The sequence below is a fragment of the Microchirus variegatus genome (assembly GCF_963457635.1).
Source record: "Microchirus variegatus genome assembly, chromosome: 11".
In the NCBI taxonomy this organism is placed as follows: domain Eukaryota; kingdom Metazoa; phylum Chordata; class Actinopteri; order Pleuronectiformes; family Soleidae; genus Microchirus; species Microchirus variegatus.
In genome coordinates, this window is record NC_139812.1 from 13,443,867 (window position 1) to 13,462,335 (window position 18,469).

Below are 18,469 nucleotides of genomic sequence, written 5' to 3' on the forward strand. Positions count from 1 at the left end.
TACACAGAGCCTCCCCCTACCACCTGACATATTCTAAAGGAGGCAACTTCGTAAGCCTGCCAGCTCATTGTGCTTTCATATTTAACCTCTGTTATACACTTAACCTTTACCTTTAAGCATTTAGTGGGGATGAGGTGAGGGGCATGCACAGCTATAATGGGCCCTTCATGCTGGGCTAGCTGTTTGTTTTCATGAGAACATATCAACACAAATAAGGTGCTGGAAAGAATGGGAATCATGTTACCATGACCTACTCATGATCGCTATTTTGAAAATGAAAGCGGCACACAGGAGCCGGAGCTCTGACCAGCCAGGGACACCTGTTAGGAAACACGCACATGAAATTCTGCAGAAACACAGTCATAGGTGTTCCACTGACTCACCGAGGCATCCGCTTGTGTCCATATCCAGACGTTTCACACCATTAATGTTTCAAACGAGTACTTTTATGCTCTCTGCGTGTGTTTATTGGACAAGTCGTATCCGTTTAAGCATCTCTCTTTTACACTCTCTGCCGTTTGATGGGTAGAATGAAGAAGTTATGCAACGTCCTCCGAGTGACGTGATGTTAAATGATGTGTGCTGAAAATTGAAAAAGTTTTTCCCTTTTGCACAAAGAGCAGTTCACATGGAGTGACACCAATTAAGCATCTTGTTCATAGCCAGATTAAAATTCCAGTTCTCTACGTCAGATAAGCCATCCATGTTTGTTTACTGCTTACTTTCCACTCATGCATCAATTACAGGGGGTGTCCGAGGACATTATCTTCCCCCAACTGACACCAGATTTGTGAGGGGATACAACACCTAGGGCACATGGAAGATCTGCAGATTATTAATTGACGCTGGTGTGTTCCCAATGTCAACATGGAACATTGGACTTTATAAATAGATCACCAGCCTGAAGTTCTCTTCTGATGCAGATAGGCATTTATTCTGAAAGGTTATTAATGCTAGTCCTCCCCCAGCAACTAAAGCATGTTGTTGCAAATGAACTGTTGGGAATGCTCCTTGTCTGGACATTGGTGTGGGAAGCGGAGGCCTGGGGCTGGGGGGGGGGGGGGGGTGAAGTGGATGTGGTATTAACTGCAGGGCTGGGCTAGCTCGGATGAGAATTGTGCAATCGTATTTGCAAACAACACTTGCTCTCTTATTCATAGTGCCCGTGTCACGTCTGTTATTTTTACCTGCTGTGACGTCCGAAAGGAGCAAAGCAACAGAAACAGTGAGCTAAATTTAGTTGGCTCGAAACCATTCAGAGTGTATAAGCGGTGTGCTCCTCACACCGTGTCACACTGCCCCATGTGTTTTCAAGGAAAATACTAAATAACTTAATAACTCTTACAGTCATTTGTGTACTCACTTTGTGCTCACACTTAATGTATTCCTGCCCTTTTCTTTTTTGTTCTTTCTACTTTGTATTTATAACATTATTATAGTTGTGTATCTTAAGTGAATATGTTTTACTGTTTACTTTGCTGCGAGTGTGTATGTGAGTGTGTGTAATTCGGCCTACTTGCACCACCAGCTGGTTAATTGTCCCTGGTCTGGTCCAGTGGTAATGAGAGTGACTCAATACCAGACAAAAGAGACAGCTTCACAGCAAGACAGCAGCCCATTGGCTGAGTCTGTGACAGCCCCCTCCCCGCATGGGCGCCCCCTGACCAATGCACGCCCACATCACCCCCCCCCCCACCAAACCCCTCCACTCTCCTCACTGCCGCTTGTTTTCTTCAACTTGCATGCAGGCCAAAACACACGCTTACTCCTCCATGCCAAGCCCAGTCAAAAGGAACTAAGAACCCCGGGTGCTCAAGAAAGAAACCCAGAGCGGCGACAGAGAGGGAAAGAGGAGAGAATCTGGCCATAGCTAATGCTCCTGCCTCTGTTCTAGCTGGAGGGAACCTTCCTGTGGATTTATCAATGACTTCTTTGTTTGGTTTGTTGCAGAGTACCCCCTCTTTCAGTCCCCTGGAAACAGCCTCCGACCTGCAGCAGTAGTAAGTTTGTGTTTCTTTCCTGTATTTTATGTACTTGTGTTTTAACCCTTGCCTTCTTCTTCCAGAACGTAGTTGATAATCTAAGGTTTGCTGTAAGAATAAATGTCAGTGAGAGATTTCTCCACCCTGTAGAGCTCTCCCGCCTACAGCAGGGGGACTCCTGCTTCCTGAGGAGATCCAGTTAATAAGGCAAAGAGCTACCAGAACAGTGTGTCCTCTGTGTGTGCGTCTCATGGTGCTTTTAGGAGGGGGGTTCAGTGGTTGTAGTGTGGACACATGGCTGCTATGTGGTGATTTATTTAAAGACAGCAACCTGGATGTCACTTGGACAGAGGGAACTCACCCAGCTGCTGCATAACTTAAAAACCGTTATCTCCTCTTGAATAGGTGTGTGCGTACAGAACTATGAGCGGCAGCTGGATTATGAAGGATCATCCTTAAGACAAAGTCAAATCTCACCAAGCTGTGAATCACTTTAAGTTTTTTGTCTGCTGAGACTGACATTGTCTATTTTTGTTTGTGTTGTAAAATTCAAGGAATTTAGGGCTGAGCCAGAACTGTCTCACACTACAGGGAAAATAAACTTCTCCCTCCATTTCTGCTAAGAACTTTTCCATCTGCTACAGTCATTATCTCATTACGGCCAAATACTCAAGAAACGATTCCCGGTCCAATTTTTAACGAGTTGATTTGTTGTTACATTTGAAAGAAATAAGGCTCCTGAAGAAGTAGCAGTGAAGGTTCACTCCCTCAGGCTGTCATAAACTGACTTCCTTTAAAGACACATTATGTGCGAGACAGGATGGTTTTTTTTTGTCTCTGAGGTCTGTTTGAAATTGGTGGCATTTTGAAGGGCCAACAATATCTGCCAAATACAAAGCCATATGTGTCTGTGCCATGTTATTGGATAAATGAATGAAGAGCAAGTGAATGTGAATGGTTGTTGGCCTCAATCAGACACCCACTGTTCATAATGTGCATAATAGTTATTTTCATTGAGAATGACAGAGAAAGCTGAAATAGAAAAAGGATGTTGGAAGTGTCACAGTAGATCTTTTTTGCCTTATAAATGAACCTGAGTTAGTCAGCTCGCTAAAAACTTACTTCAACAAGAGATTGTCTTTAATCTGTGGGAATGTTTGTAAGGAACCCAGAACCAACTTAATTTCCATGGTTCTCTACAGTCAGACAGAGGAGTGCATATTTTTGTTCTAACACAAACAGAAATGAAAGAGCTTCTTGTTGAGCTCAGGAACCAGAAAAGTATTTTATCCATACGTTTGTATGAAACTGAAACTCTGAGTCTCAGCTGCACTGCAAATGTTAAACACATTTTTGGATAATCCATTTGTCTCTCGCTGTCAGCTTAATGACCGTGTTGGTCTGTACTCACATGAGCGTAAAACTTGAGCATTGTACAGGTGCATAGCAGGGCTTGATGCACCATGTGAGAATGTGTTCCAAGAATATTTATAGAAAACAGACCTACTGGCCTATCTGCACTGTCAAGATACAGTATGTGTGAACGTCAATGCCTTCGCTTAACAGCGTCCTATAAATTCTGCCATTTCTGTCTCAACTTTGTCTTAATCTGTCTCTGATTATTTTGTTTCCCACAAGTCTGCAAAGACAGGAATTACCCCGAGATATGCTAAATAAGAACCACATGATGCCTCATTATCCAATTATGCGTGCCTTGGTTAATTAAAAAAGAACTTAGCACAACTCTGCTGAAAGAATTCAACCGTGTTAAATCAACTGTCTGCGTTCCTCCCACTGCTGTTTAGCTCCTCGAGTAAGTCTGGACACAGCGAGGTGGAGAAGGACAGAGAATCGCCAACAAGTGAGCCTACGGCTCCAGAATGCGACCGTCATGTTTACAAGAGTGTCCTGGAGGGCGGCGACATACCCTTACAGGGCCTACGGGCCTTAAACAAGCGCCAAGGGAGCTCTTCCTCCTCTAAAGGTAGGATAGTAGCCACTTTATATACATGTTTCACCAGTAAAACAGTAGGTGTGTGTACTGTACAGTATGTTTGTGTATTTGGATGTGAGGCTTTGGTCATTAAAGGCCTCGTCTCCTGCTGAGACAGAACCAATGAGTCACAGACACTGGTGTGTCAGACAGAGATTCATGTGTTTCCGTTTACATTTCTGTTGGAATCCACGTATTTTCTTTGAACCCAGACCTAACAGTATTGGCCAATCACCACACAGCATTCATTCCCTCAATACACTTTTGATTTATTATTGATGCCATGGGTGTTTTCATCAAACGTGTGCTGGCCATCTGCTTTGGAAAACTCATGGTGGGAGTGAGTTTGTCTTGCTAAGTCGATGGAAGCTAACCTTGGGGATTTTCCCCCCTCTTGCTCCAGTTGTGATCCACCAGTCGCTAGGCAGGCTTAGGGCAAGACTCCAGAGTGTTCTAGCACCAGGGAGTGGAGTGCCAGAACAGGGAGGGATGAGAAGGGACGAGAGCAAGATAAAAAACCATGCTCTGCTCTTCACAAGCCAGCTACACAGGGGTGAGATAAACAGGAGGGACACAGAGGGTGGGCTGGTATGAGGAAGTCAGCTGTCAGTGTGGGGTCAGGGCTGGAATGACTGTGCTTATGGCCAGGGAGAGAGACGCTGAAGGAGAGTGTGACCCAATACATGTCATCAATACATCTTTCTTCAGAAACTCAGATTTAAAGTTGATTATGCTGAACATAAATGTGTATATATCAGCAATCACAAATTAATATGAAAATAAATTGAAATTATGGATTATGAATGTGTTAAATGGATATGGCACTCGGGTCAAGTGACTAGCGTGATCTTTTATTAACCTACTGCTAGAGGCACCACCTTGATCATTAGAGTAACTCACTGTTCACTGTACAGTCTGTGTTGAATATGCTAGAAACCAGACAGTTCATCATGTGTTTCTGTCTTGTGCCCATGAGAAAGAAAAATATGTTTTATTCCTGGTTGTTTTTCTTGTTTTTTTTGTTTGTTTTTTTAAAGAGCTGAGCCTAGTTTAGTTTTTTTTCTTTAATTGCCACAATTGTCTAAATTTGTGTAAAATATCTGGGTTACTTTTGTGTTTTCCTAGCAGATATGATTGGGACAGATGGCTCATTCATGCTGCACAAGTGTTTCACAGCGTGTGAAAGTCTTGTGTCATTTCCCAGTTCCATCTGCAGTGCTGTCACACACATACTGTAGCCAAGAACTGACTGTAGCAAGGGCCTGATAGGAGTATTACTCAGAGAGTTTTATGGTCAAGTTGAGTCTTGATATATTTGTGTTTTAGGGTAGCAGTGCATGGATAATGCCTTAACATTAAGGCAGAGAATAAATTATATGCAGGAGGTTAAACATTAACCTCTTGCATTTTGTTTATTCTCCTCCTCCTGCATATGCAGCAAAAACAGACCAACATTTAAATATGTTTTCTGTTTTAAAACTTGCAGCGCTGCAGCAGCCAGTGAAGAATCCCTTTAAGTGCACACCATCACATCACATTTCAAGGCATATAGCTGTTTTAATCATTTATGTTTCACTTTGTTTTGTTGCCATTTACAGTGATAATGATAATATTGGCTTCTGTTAGTCAATTCCGCCATGTTTCATTTATTACAAAGCATAATTCTTCATTGCAGTGCTATTCTGTTAGTAAAACAGTCATCTGTTACTTGATGCTCAGTGCATCAAGTCTGCTTCCTCTTGATGGAATATAGTGTTTACTTTAGAAATGTGCCTGAGTCTTTTTTAGTGTGTATGTGTGTGTGAACCTGTGACCATTGTAATCTAATATGTTGTTTATTCTGTTGTCCTGCATGCTTGCCAGTGGATTATAAAGGTGGGAATGGCTATATAATTTCACCTTGCTCCTCTGTAAATAGTCGATCGGTTCTTGCCAGTAATGCAATAGGTAACCAGTGTAAGAGCAAGAAGCCTCTTTCTGCTGCCAAGGCCTGCATACCTCAAATCCTGCCTTCTAAGTTTAAGCCCAAGCTGCTGCCGCCCAGTGGTGACAGTGAGGAGTGCAGGACTAAAACTGTCAAGCACCCAAAGGCCCACAGCTGTGAGGATCTGTACACAGGGCCGTGTGACACAGACTTTTCTCGAGCAGAGGAAAAGCAGAGTGGGCAATATTCAGACTCTAGCTATGGCAGCGACTGTGTGGACGGCCTCAGGAATGTTTTCCCTGAAATCAGGAGGAGCGCATCCGAGTTTTCCAGCCTGTACCGGACCATGCATCACATCCAGCGGCCCAGCTCGGCTGGCTGCAGCCCCCATGGCAGCGTCCGGAGCCTGACCTCCCTATTTGAGAAGGCAAAGGCTGAGGAGGGTGAAAGGTTAGATGACGGGGGCAACATTTCAAGGGATACTGTGTTGTCACGGGTCAGCGAGTTTGAAATAATCATTCAGCGGTCCAGTTCGGCTCCCAGCCGCTCCTCCTCCCTGCCCACCCTGAACTCCAGCCATAGCCATAGCCCTGACCACACCCCCACCCACCTCTACATGACATCAGCAGTGTCGGCTGAGTCCCTTTTGGTTGCTGATACCACCCAGACAGACGCCTGTACCCCAGTGGTGGCACAGGAAAAGAGTTGTGAGGAGGAGGAGGAGGAGGCATTCCCGCTGAACAGTATGAGAGTAGAAGAGGCTCCGTCCTTCTCAGAGGAGGGACATGACATCAGGGCCGAGTCCCCCTCAAACACTGAGGTGGAGGTCGAGCAGATCCTCAGTAAGAGTTCTCCAGACCTGGCCCAGCAAAGCATCAGTGGATCAAAGAGTCCTGTAGCACTGCTCACAGCATCCTCTCAGCAACACAACCACCTCCAGAACCACCTCCAGAACCACCTCCACCACCACCACCACCTGCACCACCTCAACCATCAGCTCCTCCTCAGACCCAGTAAATGCAAAGGCTCTTGCCCAGCCTCCTACACCCGCTTCACCACCATCCTCAGACACGAGAGGCAGCAGGCCACGACCCAACAGGAGAAGCGGGCACCTCTGGAGAAGAAAACCACGCTCCCTGGAAACCTCTTCCTCATGGGCCCTACTCCCTTCAAACCACGGAAGAACCTGCAGTCCCACCAGACTCGCCGATCCCTGTTAGCCACCAGGGTCACAATGGTTCCCCAGAGGCCCAGCAGTCTGTCCCCCGAGCCTAGACCTCTAATCCCTCAGCGTCTGTCCTCCAGAGAGGTCTTGGAGAGGTTGAGTAATGGAGATGGAGGCAACACTGACCGCCTGAGTAACGGGCAGAGATTGGACACCAATGGGAACCTACTGCAGCCGCTGGCAGCTCACCTCAGAGGTGGCTATTTCCATCCCCTCACCACTGTCACCCTCCTCTCTCCTCCGTCTGTGGTCACTCATTTATCTCAACTCTTTCTTCACCTTGTGTTCCCTTGTTTTCTCCACAAAGTGACGCCGCCGCCCTCCATCTGTAGTCTCTGTGTGGTGTGTTTACAAAGTGACAGGGAAGCCTCCATTTCATTCTGAGTGTGCTTTTTGGTGCTCTCCCATTTCACTGTGAATGAGTATGGTTCCCACAAACGCATCACAAACACTTCACTGTAGGAGGTTCAGGCAGCGTTTGGTAATGTATATCTCCATGTGACATCATATTTGAGCTGTATGCAAGAGTGCTAGAGTCTGCGTAAGCATTACACTGATTCAAAAAGAAGTGTTTTATTACAGCCACAGATAAGTGCACATAAAACAGTACTTAAGTACTGATGTGGGCAACAACATTGAAACACTAATTTTAATTCCAATCCCAGCTGTAATGTTTAAGCAGGGCATTGTGATATAACATTGCATACCCTCTCTCAAATTGATGTCTCACCTTGTCTGTATTTTATTTCTCTTTTTTTGGAAACTGTTCACATCTACCTCGTCTCATTCTGTCACCATGAAACGTCAGGATGTTTCTTTTGATTTCTTTTGACATATGTCAGCCAGTAAACCCTTGGAGCATCAGACACAGACCCAAAACATCATGTGGCCCTCACTGGGACACAGTTAAAGATCTATGTTAGCGTGCGTAGTAAACAAAGTTATGAGCAAAACCTCACTAAACTAATGGATGCTGGTTGGTTGATTAGTAACACCATGTTGTCATATTTATTTTTCCTTTGGCCAAGATACAGTAGGTTTCACACTTTCCTCCCTACTTTTTTTTTTCCTCATGAACACATGTGGTCATTCTGTGTTCATTCCCATATGCATGCAGGATTACTTTTGGCTTTTTTTGACGTGTGATTTTATGTTTGTTTGTTTGTTTGTTTTTTGCTTTAGTGTTGCAGAGATTGTGGCGGTCATTTAAAGAATGCATGATTGTACACTATTGTATATTTAGTTATTATCTTCATTGGAAGGAGGAGTTCACTGTAATTCCATCATCTTTTATATGTATATATATAAAAAAGATTCTATAATTTATTTGACTGGAGGCTTGACGATGAAACTGCTTCACAGTGTAATTCTTCTGTTTCTGTTCCAGACTCGTCCCCAGCTCACGGAGAGGATGAAGTGTTGCGAAGGCGCCATGGGGACAAAGAGGTGAATTTTCTTGACAATGAGGCCAAAGTTTCGGTAACACTTTAGATTAGGGAAGACCTCTACCTCTATTACCACGTGAATTAATATTTTTCCTACATAAGGTGTTAATATTTACTAATAAAGGGCTAGTATGCTACTTATATGCATTTTAGTAAGCACATAGTTAACGGTGAATATGTGTTCCCTAATCTAATGTGTTACCAAAGAGCAGTATTGTAGACATTATAACACTGTGGCACATGATTCAAAGTGTGAAAGAGGCACATATCTGGTCGTGGACAAACACTTCTATCTGGTTTCCTGGCAGAAAATCTTGGAGGAGCAGCGGCGGCTGAAACGGGAACAGGAAGAAGCTGACACAGCATCGAGGCGACACACAGGCATTGTCCCGACGCACCACCAGTTCATCACCAACGAGCGCTTCGGGGACCTGCTCAACATCACAGATAACACAGAGAAAAGGAAATCAGGCATAGAGGTACAATGCAGGGCCGAGTCTTATCCTTCTGTAAGCAGAACAAAGACGACACATGCTTTGTCCATTTGCGCGTGTGACTCACGCTGTAGGACTCGTCAGCAGGATTCATGTAGACGCAGATGAAATTCAGAGCAGCAATAGAAGGGAGATACAGGACATGAGTCACTGAGAGTATCACTGAATGTTTATGGATATGGATCTTTAGAATGTGCTTTCACAGTGCACACTGGTTTACAGTAAGAGTGCAACTAATACCAGTTTCATTACTTTTAACTCCATTTTCACCCATTCTTAAAAGGACCAGTAACCCAGTCGGTACCAAGCATTGACACGAACACACCACAATATCTTTTCTTGATACACAGAAATAACTACTACTAATAAAAATATTAATAATAGCTTTATTTGTATTTGTATAGCACCTTCAAAAACAGCAGTTTACAAAGTGCTGAAATATTAATATGTATGGACGGAATAGATGTTTGTCTTAAACCTAAAAAAAGAAGATTTTTTTTTTTAATACAAATGCATACATGTTTTATAGCTGTGTACTTTATGAGCACCATTTGGTGCTCTAGGTGTATTAATGTGATTATTTTAGACAATCTGACATTACAAAAAAAATAATAATGCAAAAAAAAAATGTTTCTGCTGATCTTTCACATAATCTTTTGCAGAGAGTATATTATACCAGGCTGCAATAATCTAAACTAAAAAATTCCAGTTTGCATGAAGTATAATGAAAATAATTATTTTTTTGTGGTTTTTTTAGATCATAAAATAAGGTGCATCATGACTGGGTTAAAAATATAAAAAATATATTAATATTTGATATGTATGGAAAGAAAAGATAGAAGAGAAAAAAAATCCAAAATTTAAGAAAGAGCAATTAGATAAAGGATTAAAAAAAAAAGACAGCATCACATAAAGGACAGTCTATAAAAATAAGTTTTAAGAAGTGATTTAAAAGAAGACACTGATTCAGCAAGCCTATAGCCAATAGCCAAAGATTGTTGAAGACGTATGTTCCTCAGGGTAATTGTTTGTTTGAAAACCTCCCGAGACCATTATTTATGCAGCTGTCATAATAACTTAAGGGTCACCCATATTTCTTTTTATCTACACAGAGAACTCCAGCCATGGCTCGCTTTGACTTTAGAGCAGAAAGTCTTAAGTAAGTGACACTGATGCTTTGTTAATGTTTGCACTCGGTTTTTCTATGCACAGTACAAAGAAAGTAGACTTAAATGATTCCTAGCGTGTTATACTGTACAGTAGGTGGGGTTGATGATGAAACGCTGCCAAAAAAATGTACAATTGCAGGAAATGACTGTTTAGAATAACAGTGACAGATTTACAGATTGACTGCTACCAGAATGTGAACCCTACTCTAAACAGATATGTCAATGTCACTGAATCCCATTATGTGTGTATGTGTGTGATGTCATACTTGTAAAGTTTCATTCTGTGAAGCAGTTTTGTTTCTTCTTTCATTTCTTATATATGAACGTCTGATTTCTAGGGAATTACCGTTTCAAAAGGGAGACATCGTGTACATCATTCGACAGGTGGATCAAAACTGGTATGAAGGAGAGCATCATGGGAGAGTCGGTATTTTCCCCCGAAGTTATGTCGAGGTACGAGTCTGCTCTTTGACTTTCCTGTCTTCAAAAATAAACATTGTCATCATTGTAAAGATGATTTAAGATGTTATATTTAACTGCACGTTTGAAGACATTTCTCAAAGCTATTCTTATTTTTTATTATTTATGTCCTTGTGAAGCTTCTTCCCCCCACAGAGAAAGCCCAGCCAAAGAAAAGTGCCCCAGTCCAGGTTCTGGAATATGGAGAGGCTGTCGCTCGCTTCAACTTCAACGGGGACACGGTGGTGGAAATGTCCTTCAGAAAGGTGAGGTGTGAAAAGGTTTTTGTAATTCTAAACTACATTTACACTACATTTGAACATTTTGGGGTCACCTTTGCGATTTTTTATATTAAAATTCACACTTTTATTCATCAAAAGAGTTGCAAAATGAATACAAAATATATTCAAGTCATTGACAAGATTAGAAATAATGATTTTCAGCTGTGCTAACATAATTGCACAAGGGTTTGCATGGTTTTCTAATCATCCAATAGCCTTCGAACGCGATTAGCAAACACAATGTACCATTAGAACACTGGAGAGCAATGGGCCTCTATACACCTATGTACATATTCCATTAAAAACCAGCTACAATAGTCGTTTACCACATTAACTATGTATAGAGTGTATTTCTGATTCATTTAATGTTATATTCATTGAAAAAAGTGGTTTTCCTCAAAAAATAAGGACATTTTTATGTGACCCCAAACTTTGAATGGTAGTGTATGTGTCACTAATTATTAAGCAAACTTCTTCTTTTATCATGTGCAGGGTGAGAGGATCACACTTATTCGTAGAGTTGATGAAAACTGGTATGAGGGCAAAATCTCAGGCACCAACCGCCAAGGCATCTTCCCCGTCACCTACGTGGAAGTGAACAGAAAACCCCGCGTGAAGAACGGCATGGAGTACAGCGACCCTCCTGTCAGCCAGTCGCCACAGCGCAGCACCAACGCTTCTCCTCAGGTGAGTCAGCGCTCTGAGCCCAGAAAAAATGCCTTAAATGCTCTGAGTCTGTGAATCCACACAAAGAACCCATCCATCTTAAAGTTGTAGCCTTTTGAATTTGTTTCACCTCTCATTTCCTTTTTCTTTCTCTCATTCCTTCCCATCTCCTTCACCTCGTGGCTCTAAAAAGCTGTATCGTAATCGCCTCACCACCTCCCCTCTGCCCCTCCCTCGCTCCCCCCGCCGCTCTGTGTCCCCTGAGGTCCACGCTATCTCCTCTGAGTGGATCTCCCTGACTGTCGGAGGAGGAAGTCCTCCAGCCGCCCCCACCCCTCCTCTGCCGCCGTTGCCCACCGTGTCGTACCGCTGCGGCGAGTACCTGCCCCCGCCTTTCTCTGCCAGTCCCGTGCCTCCCATAAGCAGCAGTCCATACTACATCTCCCCTATGGCGTCCCCGTCTGCCTCACCCCTGCCCCCGCCTCACCCACCCAGACCCAGCTCCGCTACTCCCTTCCTCACGTTCACCCCACCTCAAGGAGAGGACTTCCTGCTCTCCCCTCCCTCACTCCATCTGTCACGCAGCATGAGTCCCTCTAGCGGGCCAGTGCTGGACGGCTGGCTGAGGGGGGAGAAGGAGTTGACAGAGGGGGAAGGCACAGAGAGGGACAGGGGCCACGCAGCCTCGGGCAGCAGGCAAAATAGCCCTGCAGAGGTATCTTCTGCATGGTGTGCAGTGTTTGCATCTCAGGCTCACTCTGGAATGTGAGCTTTGGGCCACAGTTTTGATTTTCCTAAAACAGAGTTGGATGAAGCACTGAAGACGTGACTAACTTGTTGATTTGACTGATTTTTCAGCCGTTTGATGGTTGAATGTGCTAGTTCGGTACCTTGTCACACTGATTAATACCGCAGGTCTGCATGTTGTAGTCGTGTGTGCTCCACTAACACGCAAACAATTTACAGTGAGTCAGTGAATGTTCAGTATCAAATTACCCAACTGTAAAAGACTATAAGAGGAACTGTTTGAAAGCCCAAGTTACTTTGTCCACACAGAGTTCAGTGTATGGTTGCATGCTGTTGTTCTAAGCAGAGGTGTCATATCATGGATGCCACTGGACTTTGGAAGTGTATTCTGGACAGTGACATTTATAGCTTTCACGTGTTGGCTTCTGTTTCAAAAGCTGCCTCAAAGTTTGGAATTCCACCCACAAGGAAGTATAACCTGTCTCTAAAGTACGACAGCAATTTTACAGCCAGAGGATATGAGGCGCGATCGGCCAGAGAAAACGCACCAAGTCTGAAAAGGCCGTGCTAATGTGAGTGTTTTTGTGTTGCAGTTTATGAAGAATGAGGCTGACCATCATGGGCGGAGCTCCAGAAGCCCCGTGATGCTTTATGACATCCAGGATAACAACAACATTAACTCGTTTGCGGTAAGATGCCACAACAGAGTTTCCTTGGATCGCTAACACGACATCGCTAACAAACATTATCTGTTAAACTTTGTAACCCATCACCTCCATTTCACTCAAATCATCTTTAACTCCCATTACGTCTCCTATAATTGTGCTACATGTGGAAAATCCTTTAATTTAAGGAATATTTTGACATTTGGGGGTAAAAAAATAAAATGATGTCATTATGTCAACCTCACTATAAAACTGCAGTGTATAGCGCTTAAATATGAATTTGTTATCTGTTACATTCAAGCCATTGCCAAATGACTTCACACAATGCAAATTAGGATTATCAGCTCCACACAACTCTCTCTGTGTTGCCCTGTGACATTCCTGCACTGCACACAGGAAGTCACTGGTGTCATGTCAAGACTGACAGAGGCAGGGAGGGAGGCGCAACAACCACGCTGTGAAAGTAAAGGGGCGACAGCTGCAAACAGTTTAGAACACTAAAAAATGTCAATCCAGAAAAGTAGATTTTACTGCTAAAGAAAATTACCCCGACATTCAGCAGCTACAGGATAAAATGCTTATTGCGACTGGGAGACAGAGGTGTTAGGGTGGTATGAGATCATGCAGAGGCAGCAGCAGTGTTTTGGTAATTACCCAGAATACCTTAAGGGTGCAAGAGAAGTTACACACGGGAGCTTTAAATATAAACACGGTTTGAAAAATGAGGTCACTTTGTGTTATTTTCAGGCGAGTGTTGTCTCATCAGTATGCAAATCACCTTTTTTTAATGAAAGCGAATGAACTGTTCTACTGAATAGTTGTGGCCGTTTTTTAGTGTTTAACTAGTGTTTAACAAGTTTAACTATTACAACAAATGTAATGAAGGATTTTCAGGCAAGATATTCATTCACATTTTTGTCTGGCTGACAGAGAGAGAGAGAGAGAGAGAGAGAGAGAGAGAGAGAGAGAGAGAGAGAGAGAGAGAGCCAAAACCACATAAGAGCACATTTACAGAAAGTCTGCCTTTTTTTTCCACTGATGGTTCTAATAAACCTTACGAGAAGGTCACTAACTTGGCAAAACTTGTTTTTACCACCATATGGCCGTTACATTAAACACCCCCATACTCATCGTGCTAAGTTAAGCTAGTGGCTGCTGCAGTTTCACTTTACATGAGAGCAAGTCTCAACAAGAAATACAATTTAGAGCTTTACCCAAAATGTCAAATTACTCTTTTAAATTGCACGTGTCAGCTTCCTTTTTAATACTTCATGTTCATCCTGAATGATACCTTGTAAGAAGTGAACTAATATTTCATTTTCCCTGTCTACATGCTCTCACTCTGGTGTCTTGCCTTATCATGGTTCTCCTCACGGGCTCCACCATCATCTCCTTTGCTGTTTTCTACTGGCTTTTACTGGATCACCACCTTTTCTTCTTTCCTACTCACTGGACCTACATTCCTCTCTTGCCCCTTTGTCCTTCCTCCCTTTCTTAACTCCTCACCTCCCTCCTCAACTTCTCCCCTGCCTCTTCTGGGACTCTTATTGGGCCCTGCTGTTTGTCTTTTCTCTGATGGCTTCACCCACTACTACTAGGAGGCAGTGTGTAATGAGATCTTGAATATAGCTGAGACCTCGGTGAGGTACTGCAGCACCCTGTCCCACCACCCTCATGACTCTGTTCATAGACTGCTCCACCACCCCAGTAAACAATCTCTCATCATTTCCCAGCAACCCCAGTCCCACAGCAGCAGTCCAGAGCCGAGTCGTCTTAACTGTGGAATGTAAGTAAGATTCTGTTTCACTTCCACGCCCCCTTCAATTTTTTACCTATTCCACATTCAGCATCTTCCCCCCCCCGTTTTTGCAAGTTCGTCAGTTTATCTTTGTACCGTGCTCCAGTTTCCAGGCTTTGTACAGTTACGTGCCACAGAACGAGGACGAGCTGGAGCTGCGGGAGGGCGATCTCGTCAGTGTCATGGAGAAGTGCGATGACGGCTGGTTTGTCGGTATGTGCCTCGGGACGGATTCTTCAGACGTGCGGTCACACTCGCCGCGTCACATCAATCCACATAGGGTTTCGGCGAAGTGACAGCAAACGACTGCAAGCGTGCAATGTGCACGCTCAGGGCTCCTGTAAACATGGAGACATATTCACTGTGTCACATATAGAGTTTCTAGAGGATGACAGCGGATGATTGAGTGCAAGGGACCAAGGTTATTGCAGTTTATAGTGAAAATAGGCTTAGTTTTCATTATTTCATACATAATCCTTTTGGGTTCAGATGAAGTGTATTTATTGTGTGTTTTTAAATTGTTTTATTTTGCAATGTGGGACATAGGGCTACATTCTTATGTAGTTAATTGGGTTGAGTTGGTTTAAGTGAATCAAAACGATAGTCTTTTATTGGGTTTATTGTTGAGATTGAGCTCCCTAAGACTTGTGGTTCACAAGCAATGTAATGCGTCTTATGAGGATTATTTATTATTATTTATGTGTGTCTTAAGTCTATTAGCTTTTTTTTTTTTTTTTTACCTTTCACACTAACTGCATCCAACCTCTATGATGCACATTTTGCACTTCAGGTTAATTTCTGGTAGACTTTTATACTTGATTCAGGGATGGTTGTCCATCATCCCACTAAAAGTACATCTTTTGCTGGGTTTTTATGACAGAATACTTATTGTGATCTGCTTTTTGAAAAAAAAAAAAAAACTACAAAAAACTAGCAAACCCCCTCTAAAAAAGAATTAAAAGTAAGACATTTTAAAAACAAAAAAGTCAAAACTAAATAAAAACCAAGCATTGTTCAAGCATTAAAGAAATAATTATTACATTTTTCCTAATCAGCGTCTTTTTCTCTTTCTCTCCAGGTACCTCAAAGAGGACAAAACAGTTTGGGACTTTCCCTGGGAATTACGTGAAGGAGGTGAAACTGTAAAGATATCTAATCTGGCTGTAACACATGATGATTGCCTGTCAAGCTTGGGAAGTCATTACTATCACGCATGGCTGTTGGTTAGAGTAGACGTTTAGCCAGCCACAACCGATTGATCACGGAGAAAGTGACGGATTAAAGCCTGAGGTATGTCAAACTGCACGAGGCGACGACAGAGACAGCTCACTGCCCGAACCTCAGTAACACTGTACAATCAAAATACGTCCACCCTCCCGCCCCCTCCTCTACGTGTGGAAATTCTCTGTCAAAAACCTAACACACACTTGCTTTTTGTACAGACTCCTGCTTTTCATTTTGTTTACGTCCAACACCTCAGTCTGGAGGCCGGCAGCAGAGCAGAGTTTATGGATCAAAGATAGGATTATTTTTACCTGAACTGGACTTTGGAGAAGAGGAAATGTATTTTTGTTTGTTGTGGGGTTGGAGCTGTTTTTTTTATCATGATCTACCTTTCAGGACAGGTTATTTAAATTCTAAATGTGGTGATTCAGTCTTTCACTCTTTGCTAGATTTGAGGAAAATTTGAGGAGATTTGGTTGCTTTATTTTTTTATGGTCCTTTAGATCAGGGGTCTCAAACTCAAATGACCTGGGGGCAAGAGGGGACCGGCCTAGAGAACAAAGTGGGGAAAAATAACAACTGTTCACAATATTGCATCATGATATCACACACATACTTAATAATACTATTTATGATGTAAAATGAATGAAATAATATCAAAAACAGAGACATTTATTTTAAATTACATGAATAATAGTGTGGACAACTGTAATTAAAATTTGTGTCAGGAGCCGTTTGGGCCACTGCCATTCGTGGCTCGGGCCCTAACAAGTGTATTAATATATGTAATTGAATGTTGTATATGATACATTTAATGATGGGATAATTATGACCAAATGTCTTATTATTACTGTTATAAAAACATTTCTAGCAAACATATATTATATTCTATCACCTCTCTGGCAGCTGTGCCTCAGCTACACACTGTGTTTATAAGACGATGAGGTCGTGGGATGTTTTCATTATAACATGATATTAAGTGGGGGGCCACATGTGGCCCCCGGGCCGCCAGTTTGAGACCCCTGCTTTAGATACTGTTCTGACATAATCATACGTACTTATGCTTTCTTTTCCATTTTCTGAATCACCATAAAGTCAGTATTGGCTACTTTTACAGTATAGTACACACAGCTTTCACATAGCTCTCTGTGTAACCAAAAGGTTTTAAATACAGGTTCAGTATTGCCTTCACTTGTATCCAAAAAGTTGTTATACAACAGTTGTTACAGTTATGTGCATGACCGGAAACTCAACAGTGTTGGAGTGTGCTTCACCCTTTTCTCTGTTCCCACACTAAAACACAAATACAGAAGCCGTGGAAAGTGCCACAATTGTCTCATGGCGGTGAAGAGAAACTGCGTACGTGTACATCCTGTATTTGTTTCTTCTTTTTTATTTTCGCCACCTCAGTTGAAAGTGAACTGTGTTTGCCGACGGCTGCGGCCTGTAAGGCCTGTAAGGTAGCTGCTGATACACAGCCGGCTCCAGCTCAACCACAGAACAGGCGTGGTAGCTCTTAACTTCCTGTTCAGACACCTAGAAGATAACAGAGGGTCCCACTAAAAACAGAAAAACTATTAATACCTTCTCATGAAAGAGAGAAAGAGAGGTGTCGTGAAATAATCGTACTGAATTTTTGAGCATATATTTTGATTTTAACCTTGCCCTTACTGATGAGATTGTGTGTTTTAGCCATGTAAATGTGTACAGAAAAACTTTAAGAGGCCTTCTATAGATATGGCTACATATTTTCATATGTCTTGACTATGACTCATTGCAGTTAGTGGAATGATTCGATTTCAGAGGTCAGGGTTAGAACAGCATGTACTGTAAAAAAAAAAATAATAATAATAATAAAAAAAATCAATTAGAGATTGACAAATCCGAATCGGAGCATGATACACTATCAGCTAACAGCTCTACTTTTGCATTCAGCTTAAAGGAAACTGAAGTGACGACAGGCTCATCAGGTTGCTGTTGAGAAGAGAATGGTTTGCATTCTGCTCTCACAGCTTCTTCCATCAGCTCCTGGACACACAAACACACATGCTGTCAGAATAGCTCCTCTGCATGCACAGGTATTTCTTTTTGGTGTGCTTTTGTTTTCACCAAATTCCCCTCTGTCATCGACTGGTGCAGCAAGCAGGCTCATCGGCTCTCCGTGGAGTTCTGAAATAGTACTCGCAAAAATAATTCTCCTTGCTTGTCGTGACCTGCTCGCAGCAGCAGCAGCAGATGGGTGTAGTTTGTTGAGCAACTGCTACAACAACAACAAAAAAAGTATTTTAAAATCACTTTTGTCAATGCCTGTGTAAACAAGCAGCCCAAGTCGAACTCAGTCCACACATTTCCACTTAAATGGTGCCAGACTATCACCTTTTTAGAATCGTATACACA

At 42.7% G+C, this 18,469-nt stretch overlaps 1 protein-coding gene across 1 annotated transcript in view; it reads left to right on the forward strand.

Annotated features, from left to right (window-relative positions):
* Window positions 1-16,235, forward strand: part of sorbs1 (sorbin and SH3 domain containing 1) — a 28,517-nt gene extending 12,282 nt beyond the window's left edge. Inside the window, exons 13-26 of the mRNA XM_083897619.1 lie at window positions 1,951-2,000; window positions 3,788-3,966; window positions 5,839-7,320; window positions 8,512-8,570; window positions 8,878-9,048; window positions 10,176-10,222; window positions 10,571-10,685; window positions 10,832-10,957; window positions 11,465-11,659; window positions 11,832-12,353; window positions 12,979-13,074; window positions 14,649-14,836; window positions 14,955-15,061; window positions 15,927-16,235. Of these exons, the coding sequence (XP_083753745.1) occupies window positions 1,951-2,000; window positions 3,788-3,966; window positions 5,839-7,320; window positions 8,512-8,570; window positions 8,878-9,048; window positions 10,176-10,222; window positions 10,571-10,685; window positions 10,832-10,957; window positions 11,465-11,659; window positions 11,832-12,353; window positions 12,979-13,074; window positions 14,649-14,836; window positions 14,955-15,061; window positions 15,927-15,994 (3,405 nt within the window). The 3' untranslated portion in view covers window positions 15,995-16,235. The remainder of the gene's footprint in view (window positions 1-1,950; window positions 2,001-3,787; window positions 3,967-5,838; window positions 7,321-8,511; window positions 8,571-8,877; window positions 9,049-10,175; window positions 10,223-10,570; window positions 10,686-10,831; window positions 10,958-11,464; window positions 11,660-11,831; window positions 12,354-12,978; window positions 13,075-14,648; window positions 14,837-14,954; window positions 15,062-15,926) is intronic.
* Window positions 16,236-18,469: the final 2,234 nt, after the last annotated feature.